The sequence below is a fragment of the Penaeus vannamei genome, chromosome 34, assembly GCF_042767895.1.
Source record: "Penaeus vannamei isolate JL-2024 chromosome 34, ASM4276789v1, whole genome shotgun sequence".
Lineage (NCBI taxonomy): Eukaryota > Metazoa > Arthropoda > Malacostraca > Decapoda > Penaeidae > Penaeus > Penaeus vannamei.
In genome coordinates, this window is record NC_091582.1 from 8,456,354 (window position 1) to 8,468,853 (window position 12,500).

A 12,500-nucleotide genomic window follows, 5' to 3' on the forward strand; every position below is an offset into this window, starting at 1 on the left:
GCATCAACAAAAGAAAAAAGAACAACAAGAACAGCAGCAATAACAATAATGGTAATAAAATAACAACAACAATAAAACAATAATGATAATAAAAACAATAACAATCATTTTTTCTAATGGATTTCAACAACATCAGCCCTATTTTTATCCCCCATTGTCCAGTAAGACAGAGAAACACACACATCCTTTTTCGAAATCTGATATAAACCTTTTTATGTATCTCTCAATTCCTTTATCTCTGCATCATACCCATCCTCGTACTTAGAGACTAGGATTGCATTGCAGAAGGACTAAGAGGATTACATAAAGTCGTGGTTACAATTGCGTTACAGAAAGGGTTACAGCGTGAACGACTCGATACTACAGTGAGGTGATGACTGGAGGAGACTCGGGTTGTGCAAAGCGTGGCGCCAGTTGTGAGAAGCGTGTTTTGTACAGGGACTAGGAAGCGTGTCGGTGAGAAGAAAGTCTGAAACTGGTCTATTTAAGGGGAGTCTAAAGGGGCTAATGAGCCTAGATTCAGTGACGTTTTAGAGGGCGGGAGAGGGTGGGGGTGGGGAGGGTGGGAGGAGGTGGGGATGGGGAGGGTGGGAGAAGGTGGCGGTGGGGAGGGTGGGAGAAGGTGGGGATGGGGAGGGTGGGAGAAGATGGGGGTGGGGAGGGAGGGAGAAGGTGGGAGTGGGGAGGGAGGGAGAAGGTGGGGGTGGGGAGGATGGGAGAAGGTGGGGTGAGGAGGGAGGGAGAAGGTGGGGGTGGGGAGGGAGGGAGAAGGTGGGGGTGGGGAGGGTGAGAGAAGGTGGGGGTGGGGAGGGAGAGAGAAGAGAAAGAGAGGTAGGAGGGAAAGAGGGGTAGGGAGGAAAATGAGACGAAAGAACGGAAGGGGAAAATACAAAAGGGGGAGAAGAGTGGATGGGGGAGAAATAAAGAGGAATGGGAAAGGGAAGAGCGGATAGGGAGAGGAGACAGCAAAAAGAGAAAGAGAGACAGAGAGGAAAGAGAGCCGAAAGAACGGAAGAGGAAAAGAGGAAAGGGAGAGATAATATGGAATGGGGAGTGAAGAGAAAGAGAGAGCAAAGAGTTGTGAGAAGAAAGGAAAAGGGGAAATGAAAGATAGGAAGATGGAACGAAGAAGGGAAGAAAATAAGAAAGGAAATTAAGAGAAAGGGGGGGGGGAGGGGAAGTGACAGAGGGCAGTTGCTAAGCACGCTGGACCCTAAGGGCAATACACATGACACAGAGGGGAAATATAGCTTACTCGGGTTGAAAGGATCGAATATCATGGAGGGAATATGCCGGTTACCTGCGGGTAGAGTCAGTGGGCACCTGTTAGTGGGTCGGTGGGTTAGTGGGTTAGAAAATTTCGAAGCTTCACTCTTGACTTTCAGGCGGAAAGAGAGAGAAGCCGAATGAAACAATAGTGATAGAGGAGTTTATAATCGGAGGTCTTGGTAGAAGGTGGCAAGGTCGTGTAAACTGAAAGAGAGACAATTTGGTAAACACAATTTCTCGAGAAAATATACATAGCCCATGGACCTTTCTGAAGCACGTAGCCGCGCACATACACACTCTCTCACACACACACGCAGATGCGGGAGGATGTAAACAATTTAGTCTGTAGGAGGACATCTACCGCCGATTGTCCCATGACATCTTGTCTTGTGACGTCAACCCTCACGCTTGACAGACATCTGTCCCTCACGAGCTCACTTGTCTCTCCGATGAACGTGGCCTATATTTCATCTCATTTCTTTTTCCATACGCTAGTAGACTTGACAGTATTAGCTTGACAAGACCTGAAGGTGGATTCTTATGTATTCTTACACACAATACTTTACCTTTGATATTAAAATGAGCAAGATTCAACCAAGAATCAATCAAAACTTCAACTAAGCCCTGACATCCCGGAGCTCTCACTGGGCCTTAGATCCCGAACGCCTGCTCGTGTCGTCCTGTCTTGAGCCGAGGATTCCAAACCGCTGCTGAAGGTCGTCTCCGTCGAGTCATGACCTCCGGAGGTCGTAAAAATGAAAAATGCTTGAGAAAGAAGACAGAAGGCTGCGCTCGCCATGAACGTTTGTACATAAAGATGGCTTTCAGATCTGTTGCGTTGGTTTATTGCGCAAATGATTAGGCTATCTAATCTCCGTCGATCGCGCTGCAGCATTAATCACGACGTAAGCGTATGGTGGTGATGGTATGCAAGGCGTTCGTGCCTTGGGAGGCGACTGGAGCTGGGTTTGCGAGTGATTGGTGACGGTAGATCTGGGAGGTTAAAAGGTTGACCAAAACCGTTGTCGACACCAAGCAGCTGCTGCGGAAATGTTGTCTCAAGGCATCGAAAGTTTCTTCCAGTAATTCTTCTTCTTTTCCTTCTTTCTTTCTATCTTTCTGTCTTTCCTTCTTTTCTACTCTCCTTTTATCTTTATTTATTTGCTTATATTCTCTTACTTTAATTTTCTTCCTTTAGGATAAGAAAAGGAATTAATCTTCCGCCCATTTATCCATCATCCTGCAACATACTCTGTCTCCCTTAACTTCTCTCCTTCTTCTTCTTCTTCTCTACCTCTTCCTCCTCTCTTGCAGTTCTTTCTTCCCCTTGTAAACCTTCACTTCCACCTTCACTTTCCAGCGCAGGGAAGCAGGACCCACAACACACACGCACACCTACATACACATCCCGCAGCTCCTTGAGTGCCCTGGACCGCGATGAAGAGATCCTCAGCCCTAATGGACCGCCTGCTGGGACGCTCTTCCTGCCCTGACCCTCCTTGACCAGTGCCAGGGAATTCGTGGCACTGGGAGGAGGGCGCCAGGGGTGGAGGAGGGGAAGGGGTGGAGGAATTGGGGTGGGTGGGAGGGGGACAAGATCTGAGAAAGGGCAGAGGGGAGAGAGTCGGAAGAGTAGGGGAAGAGTGAAAAGAGAGGAGGGGGATAGGGAAAAGAGGAGGAGAGGAAATGGGGGATGAGAATTGAGAAAAGGGGAATTGGGGTGAGGAGAACAGGGAAGAGGACAAGAGAAGTAGTGGAGGAGTAAGAAGAGAGGAGGGGGATGGCGAAGAACAGAGAAGAGAAAAGAAGGGAGAAGAGAACTGAGAAAAGGAGAAGGGGAGGGGGATAACAGGGAAGAGAACAGGGGGAGGCAAAGGAAGGAGAACCCGAAGGGAAGCAACGAAAGATACATGCAAGAAGAAGGAGACTTGAAAAGAAAACAGCAAAGAGAACGAATAAGAACCGAGAAGAGAAAAGAAGAGGAAGCTAGGAAGGGGACATTAGAAGAAAAAAGGGAAGGAAGCGTCAAGAGGTTAGACACAGCCTCTTCCTGCCCGGGCCTTGGGCGTCGCGGGCTCAGTGCAGTGACAGTCCTCATGTTCCTCCACAGATTTACACGAGCATCTCCATCTCCACAAACACATTCACCCGTTGATCTTTCTCTTCAACATTATCTCCGAGATTCGGTGGGACGGGCGAGATTCTTCACTGGATGTAAGAGTTTATTTAGGCTTTTGAAGTACCGCGTCTTCTCCATGTTTAAATGTTTTTAGGGCATCTTTAGTGGTTTATTTGTAATAGTGGATCCAAATGCCTAAAAAAAAGTGGCATTCCATTATGTAGAATAATCATTTTTTGGGTAATATCAATATCACATTAACACTCACGTGATGCCATCTGTACTATTTTTATACTTTTAATATACTTTAACTTTCATCACCATTTCTATTGTATCATAACACTCATTATCTTGTTTCATGGTCATAATCACAATTTAATAATCGTTTTTCTTTTCTATAAATAGGTTTTATTTCAATTATTTGCGGAATGCATCATAATTGTATACCTGTTTTTTTATTATATATATTTTTTTTAATCATTTGCACAATCATTAATAATATCATTAGCATTCATCGCAGTCATCCGTTACATTCTTTGTTACTAAGGGAAAAACAAGACAAAAAGAGGAAAATAAAACGGAGGAGGCAGACAGCAGAAAATAAGTGAGGGAAGGAGAAGAAAAGAAAAAGAAAAGGAAAAGGAGAAGTAAGGAGAAGGAGAAGGAGGAGTAGGAGGTGATGGAGGAGGAGGAGGAGGAGGAGGAGGAGGAGGAGGAAAGGAGGAGGAGGATGAGGAGGAGGATGAGGAGGAGGAGAAGGAGGAGGAGGAGAAGAAGAAGAAGAAGAAGAAGAAATAGAAGACGAAGAAGAAGAAGAAGAAATAAAAGAGGTAGAGGAAAAGAAAAGGAAAAAGTAAGAGAAGGAGAAGAAGATAAAGAAAAGAAGGAATAAAATAAAAAGGAGAGGGAGGAAGAGGAGGAGAAGAAATAAAAGAAGAGGAGGAAGAGAAAAAGAAGAAGTAGGAGAAGGAGAAGGAAAAGGAGAAGAAGATAACGAAGAAGAAGAAAAGGAGTAAAATAAAAAAGAAGTAAGGAGAAGGGGAAGATTTCAAAAGATTTTAAGATCTTAAGATTTAAGGAGGATGGAGAAGGAAGGAGGAGGAGGAACAAGAAGACCAAGAAGTGAAAAAAAAGAATGTGGAGAAATTGGTGAAACAAACGATTGAAATGAAGAAGACAAGAAAGAAGAATGAAAAAGCAAAAAAAAAAAAAAAAAAAAAAAAAAAAAAAAAAAAAAGAGAAAATATAAAAGAAAAAAAAAATCCCTACACGACCGAGAGAACGACACCCCCTACCCCTGCCCCCCCTACCCCCTACCCCCCGCAACTCACCGTTCCTGTCGAAGGGCACGTAGTCGCATCGGTTGGGCACGTCGGGGTCGCACTGCAGCACCGCCCCCGCCCTCGACACCCCTCGCTGCAGCTGGTCCGTCTCGAAGCGCGGCGCCCCAACCAGCAACCTGAAGAAGGGAGAAAAAGGCAACGGGGAAAATTAGTCAACGTCGGGAGATAAAAAATAAGGAGAGAAAAATGGTATGTGCGTAGGGAGTGAAAATGAATATATGTATACGCACACATGATGTATGGCATACGCGACAGAGGTGCACACAAATATATGCTCACATACGCACACGACTTGGTTAGGTCAGCCTCTGGAGGTCAGTGACTCGGGCACCTAAGATTTTCAAATTTGCATTTCATCAACAATAAAAGATGAAAAAAAAACTTTCCAAATGATAATCTCCAGTTAACGAAATACACTCAGCAATAGCCTGAATGACCCTTCAAAAGAATAAAATTACACGGAGGAGAAATAACAAAGCTAATACGCAGATAATCACCAACATCAACTACAAACGAGATGACAAGGATAAAAAAAAAAAAAAAAAAAAAAAAAAAAAAAAAAAAAAAAAAAATGATGGAGGCAACTGGGTATGGAACAGCATTTCACTCTAATTATTTCCCGGCCGCCCACACTTCCCACCCTGAGCCCGCGATAACAAGGAAAAGGATGTCAGGGTGATTTGCATATACCTAGGTGTGTAATTAATGCATCCCCTTCGCCTGTAATCTGTTATCATCATTTTTCAGAACTCAGGTAGAGCACGATAAAAGGGTCTGGGGGGGGGGGGCTCTCTCTCGTTCTTTCTCTTTTTCTTTCTGTTTATCTGTTTGTCTGTCTTTATGCCTGTTTGCCTGTCTCTGTCTGTCTGTCTGTCTCTGTCTGTCTGTCTCTCTCTCTCTCGGTCTGTCTGTCTCTGTCTCTATCTCTGTCTGTCTTTCTCTCTCTCTCTCTCTCTCTCTCTCTCTCTCTCCCGTGCTGTCTATCTTAGGTTTCTAATCTATCCTATCTCATTTCATTAGTGTCTTCCTCGTTTCTCACTTGCCGCATGTCTCCCAGGACAAAAAAAAATATAAATGAAAAAAAATAAAAAAAAACATCAGAACTGTCATAATAGGGAAGTGGGGGCGGATGGCCTGCGAGTGGGGGGGGGGGTGAAACATGAATTGGGGTGGTAATGGGGGGAGGGGGAGGGAGGAAGGAAGGGACACGCCTTGACAGATCTTTCCTGTGTCTGTGACAGCTAAAGCGTGTAATCAATGATGTGTCAACAACTCAACCTTTTTTATGCACGCACGCACGCACGCACGCACACACACACACACACACACACACACACACACACACACACACACACACACACACACACACACACACACACACACACACACACACACACACACCTCACTCACTCACACACACACAAGGATACGCGTACATATGCAGATGTCCACCACTCCAAAAAAAAAAGGAAAAAAATAATAAGAAGAAACAAAACACGCAGACATGTACATGTGCTTGTTTACATAAGCTGGATTTACATGCACATCTACATATTCATAATTCCTTAAGACATTCAAACTTCTGCCCAGCATCTCCCGAGATTCAAACGTCACACCTATTTTCCCACGGTCGTAGTAAAGCAGAAAGAAAGAAAAAATCTGTTTTAAAGTCTGTTTTATTTTCCTTGATTCAGAATAAAAGGTTAGAATGTATGAAAATGGATTTGCTGATGACGAAAGATTTTCGTCGTAGTAACTAATCTCAACAACTATTGTATAAAGGCCTCCACCCTAACACCCTTACCCCCTCCCTCCCTTATACCCTATACCCTCTATGTACCCAGCCCCTTATCCCCCTTACTCCCTTACCCCCCTCTGTGCCCAACCTTTTACCCCCGTCTGCGTCCAACCCCATACCCCTTATGTGCCCAACCCCTTACCACCTCCCCCCCCCTCCTCTGTGCCCAAACCCCTTACCCCCTTAACCCCTTACTCTCTTACCCCCCTGTGTCCCCAACCCCCTATCCCCCCTCACCCCCTTAACCCCCTCTATGCCCACCCCCTTATCCCCCTTAACCCCTTAACCCCCCCCCTCCCGTGTCCAACCCCTAATTCCGTTCACTTCCTTCCTTGAGAGACAATTACCTCCTACCTGGATGCTGGATAATTAAGTTAATAACAGTGACGATGAGAATAATTAGAGGGCTTGCAATAGTCCCTAAAATTCAAATCTTAAGATAGAAAAGGCTGAGTTTCACTATAAAGATTTTTTTTCTTAATGTTGAAAATTTAAAAAAATAAAATAAAAATATATGACAGCAGTAAAAAAAGAGAAGTTAGAAAGTAGTGATATGCATGACAAAAAATGTGCAAAAAGAAGTTAGAAGCAAAGTAATACCCACATGAAAGATATCTTAAAAAAGGAAGATCATTTATCTCTAATTAAGAAAATACTGCCAGTGAAAGTAAAAAAATAATAAATAAATAAAACAATAAAATTTAAAAATAATAAAATCAAATACATAAATAAACAAATAAACACAATAAATAAATAAAAATCCAACACAACAAAAGATTAATATTTCAACAGCAGCGTAACGACTGCCACGACGTCGCTTCCAATAAACCAGACGCGATATAACCCCACTCGACCCCCAGCCCGACAGCGACGCCCAAACAAGGCAAAGCAAAAAAACAACAACAATCAAACAACAAACAGAGAGTACTTAAACAAGCTCTGAAGGATATAGTGGAGATGGAGGAAGGGGATAGGGGTAGGGGAGGGTAGAGAAGGAGGGATGGGGGGAGGGTAGAGAAGGAGGGAGGGGGGGAGGGCAGAGAAGGAGGGAGGGTAGAGAAGGAGGAAGGGGGGGAAGGCAGAGAAGGAGGGAGGGAGGGAGGGAGGGAATGTATAGGGGGACATCATTCCTCTACCCCCCCCCCTCTCTCTACAAGTATGGCATCTGCATCCAGGTAATGTGATATGTGCAACGACGCATCCCGATCCATCACGTCTTGCTACTCTGCCTTGCAACATCATCAACAAGAGAGACATCAGCTGGCTCTGCAATATGTCACTGCGCGTGTTTCATTTTTCGATGTCCCGCGATTTTTTATTATTATTATTATTATTATTATTATTATTATTATTATTGTTATTATTATTATCATTATTATCTATCGCTCTTCTTTTCTTTTTTAGTTTATGTTTTCTGTGTCTCTAGCACTTTCTGTTTTCTATTCCTCTATCTCTGTCTGTCTTGTTCCTCTCCCTCCCTCCCTTCCTCTTTCTTTTTCTTTCTTTCTTTCTCTCTCTCTCTCTCCTTCTCTCTTTCTCCTCCTCTCCTTCTCTCCCTCCCCCCTTCTTTCCCTCATGCATGCCCAATACCCTAGCACCACTCACCCCTAACAGTTAAGAAATTCCCAAGATAAACGGGTTCGCCGCGCTTCCAAGTCAGTCACCCTCGTTCGCTCTTTCTCCTTTCCTTAAGCCAGGCCGTGACGCCGCCTCTTGAACGCAGATGAACCGACGTCTCTCTGCAGTGACGTAAAGCATTCAGAAAATCTCTGAGTCACGGCCTTACTCACAGCACTGCATGAACTACATTATACTTTCACCCACACATGCACACTTGCACGGAAAGTACGGCCATACCTGCTTGCTCACCTGCCCACGTACACGACAGACATGCACGCACACGCAGAAAGAATACGCGGTGCTCATAAACATACCTTACCATAACTCAAACGCGCACATGGACGCCAACATACACACGTAAGACAGTCTAGAAAAAAAACAGGGGTCGCACACCCTTGGGCAGGGAAGGGGGGAGGGGGGAGGGTGTGGAGGGAGAGGGAGAGAGGGATGGCAGGAGTGTAAGAGTAATGAAGGAGGGAGGGGGGAAGAAGGATAAGAAGAGGGAAGGGAGAAGAGAGGGGAGGAAAGCGGGAAGGGAGAAGAGAGGGGAGGAAAGCGGGAAGGGAAGGTTAAGAGGGCAGAAATGTGGGAGGGGGAGATGGGTAAGGATAAGGGAGGGCAATATGGAAAGAAGAATAAGGATGGGGAAGGGAGGCGGGAGGGATGGAAGGGTAAGGATGGGAGAGGGATGGAAGGATAAGGATGGGAGAGGGAGGCGCGAGAAGTAAGGGGAGGGATGCGCGAGGGGAAGTGTAATTAGAGGGACGAAAGGAAGGGGAGAGAAGGATGAGGGTAGAGAGGAGAAGTAAGGGAGGAAGAGGGGAAAGAAGGAAGGGAAGAAAGGGAGAGGGAGGCAGAGGAAGTAGGTGGAGAAGGGTGCGAAGGGGGAAGGGGAGAGGGGGGGGAAAGGGAGAGGGGGGGGAGGACCGAGGAAAGGGGAGGGCCACAGAATACACGGCATGATGGGAACTACAGGCGCATCACAGTTGCTTGAAGGTGAATTATGAACGATTAAAGAGACAGTCGAGTAATGTAGGAACCAGATGTACTTACGTGTGTGTTTTTGCGTATGGGTTTGCTCGTTCTTTGCCTTGTGTTTGTTTGTTTGCTCGGTTATTTTGTCGCCTTAGTTTGCATATGTGTAAATTTCCCACACGAGTTAGGTCATCCCTTGCCGTGAATTCTCCGAGGCCTTTGAACTCACTCGTACCTCTCCTCCTGACTTCGAGTTCTGGTCCTCGTGAGCTCATCTGAGTAATGCTTTTGGATATGAACCCCAGCCTAAATAGGTTCAAAAATGAAATGGATCTACACACAAACCTTTTAAAAAAGACAGCAGAACTTTTGAGTGATAATATCCTGAACTCGTTACTCTAGAGAATACAAAAGATCCTAATCACCGAAAGAAAAAGGGACATCAAGTGTCTAATCCAAATTCCCAAACGCACATTAAACTTATTTGGACAATATCATAAACTCGTTATCGCAGCCCCATCAAAAACTAAACTTCAGAAAAAAAAGAATTGTCCTGAGCACCTAAACTCAATTCCTCCTTTACCCCCACCCCCATCCCCTCCCCCCTAGGACTCGCTCCCGATGACCTTTTGGGTTTGCTGAAGACTTCGGGTTGAACAAACTACTCGGTATTTGTGGGTTACTTGGTGTCGTGACCTCCTCTTTCCTTGACCTCCGTGGTTCACTGGTCTGCCTTGCGTGTGACCCCTTTTGCATGACGTTTGTGGGTCACTATAGTACGGGGCTTATGACATATCTGCATGGCCTTCAAAGGTCACTGAGTTCAATTTTTGTCTTTGGCGTTTTATGATTTTACTAATGCTGTTTATTTGATCCCATGAATACCATTAAAATATTGTATTACTGTCTGCTAACAATATTTTTTGGTGGACTGGATAATCCTCTGTGACCTTTAAAGGTCAATATTCCTAAGCAGGTGTGTTACCTGTAGGTTACTGGTAACTTTATATAGTTAACATGTGTCGACCTTTCCAAGAGACGCCTTTTCTACGACCATTAAGAGCCAGGTTTGAACATTCCAAGAACCTTTTTGCCAATTTCTACGCAAACAATCAGTAGACATCCAGTGAGGCTTATGACTGACATTAGACATTAAACACCAGAAAGGATCTATCACCGCATAAGTAGTAGAACCCATTCCTACATACGATTGAGAATAAGAAAAAGAGAAAAAAAAATCTTTCTTTTTTCGTTCCTATGGGAGATTCATTACCATAGCTCATATCTGCTCGTCCGCCCGGCACCAGCTCCCCTAGTGGAGACAGCGGTCATTAGTGATGTAACTTCCCAGCGCCACAACCCGGATATATGGTCCCACCACCCCCATCCCCCACCCCATTTCGTCCCTTTCTGAATCCTCCGCCGTGCCGCCCCTTTCGTCCTCTCGAGACGCCCATTTCTGATGTGGAAAGAGAAACTGTTGCAGCGCCTTATGTGCAAATTGCATTTCCTGGTTTTGCGAATGATTCACATCAGCTGTCTTCGCCCGTAAATCGCCGGCTTCGCGCGCGTTCTGGTGATGGATGCAACAGACGCCTTCGAGATTGAAACAGATGATTAAGCGAGAAACAGAGGAAGAAGATGAGGGGTAGATAAAGAGAAATAGATGGCAAAGGCGATAGATAGTTCGATAGACAGTATGTGTGTGGATGTGAGAGAGAGAGAGAGAGAGAGAGAGAGAGAGAGAGAGAGAGAGAGAGAGAGAGAGAGAGAGAGAGAGAGAGAGAGAGAGAGAGAGAGAGAGAGAGAGAGAGAGAGAGAGAGAGAGAGAGAGAGAGAGAGAGAGAGAGAGAGAGAGAGAGAGAATGAACAAACTCACATTACACATTCAACAAACCTAATAATAGCAGCCCTTCACCACAATCTGACCAGCTCCTTTCTTCTCCCCTCGCCTCCTCCTTCAGCTATAAATTGCAACCCCTTCCACCCCTCCACCTCCACCCTCTCCTTGTTCTATCCACGTCACAGACCCCTATTCCCTCTATCCATCCATCAGAACAACCTCAAGAGCGTCGGCGCCCGTTTGTTTACCTTCCGTCAGCTGACAGCGTTCGATGTCGGACGATTTTTTCTCTCTCAGCGGGTGGATCCCCCTTTTTTTACGCTATCAGGTCCAGTAGCGAGGTGAAACCGCTTCCTAATCAATCAAAAAAATTGGCCTTTATTCCCCCTCGACCTCGCCCTCCCGGCATTCGGATCCATAAGCAAGAGAACGCGCTTAAAGAGCCGGCAAAGAGGATTTAATCCGAACGCTAATTAACACATCCACCATTACTGTCGGCGGCTCCGTAAAGAGATGAGAAGTGACGTAGGTGGGAGCATCCGCTATAAAATAAAACCAACATAAATAAAGAAAAAAGACTGATGGACGTTATCTTTTCCTTGATATCTGTAAACATGAAGGAGTATTCAGAGGAAGAGGATGCTATAAACATATATTTAAGGTGATTTATTAACGCGGTAAGAAATTAGAATTTTGCTCTATTTTTAGATGAACAAAGAACAAAAATGCTGACACGGGATGTAATGACACCACATAAATGACTAGACTAAAAGAAAATATCGTCTTCCGAATGTGCCGCAAAAAGAAAAGAAAACAGGTATAAAAAAAGAAAAAAAAGAAAAGAGGAAGACTAAAACCAAAAAAAAAAGAAATCCAACACAAAAACCAAACACGAAAAAAAATGAAACCGAAAGCTTCCTTTTTCCACAACTACTCTACAACTACAATAGGGTTGTTAATTCCACGACCGACATTGTGTGAGGGCGCATTACGTCATATACGGGAATCAATTACCCCGAAACGAGAGGTTAAACAAATCGTAAAAAAGGGGGGAGGGGGGAGAGGGGGGGAGAAGAGGGGGGGGGGGGTGGGGTGGGGGGAGGGATTCCGCGACAGCCTTTAAACTTGGAGTTTGATATCGTATGTCACTGGCATTGTGGGCTCGGGGTTGGGGAGAGGGGGGGAGGAGGAGGAGGAGGAAGAGCGAGAGAGGGAAGAGGAAGAAGGAATTAAACAGAAGAGAGGGCGAGGAGAAGCGACGATAGAGAGGAAGGGAGAAAGAAGAGAGAGCGAGAGGAGGGGATGAGGGACAAGGAAGGAGAAAGAAAAGAAAGCAAAGGGTGGGGAAGGGAGGAAGGACGGGAAGAATGAAAAAAAAGGAAAAAAGGAATAGAAATAGAATATAGGGGAAGAAAGGGAGGGAGGTAACAAGGAAGAAAGAGATGAAGGAAGATCAGAGAGGGAAAAAAAGGGAAATACAAAAATAAAACACATGACACAACAAGGGAAGACAGGAAAATTCATAATGTTAAT

At 45.0% G+C, this 12,500-nt stretch overlaps 1 protein-coding gene across 4 annotated transcripts in view; it reads right to left on the minus strand.

The window, feature by feature from the left end:
* LOC113800203 (integrin alpha-PS2) overlaps positions 1 to 12,500 on the minus strand; it is a 373,572-nt gene that overhangs the window by 311,969 nt on the left and 49,103 nt on the right. For all 4 annotated transcript variants that reach the window (XR_011398111.1, XM_070113527.1, XM_070113528.1 and 1 more), the window contains exon 2: positions 4,720 to 4,847. Coding sequence is in view for 3 of the 4 variants with exons in the window: in XM_070113527.1 (XP_069969628.1) it covers positions 4,720 to 4,847 (128 nt within the window). In the remaining variant the exon portion in view is untranslated. The remainder of the gene's footprint in view (positions 1 to 4,719; positions 4,848 to 12,500) is intronic.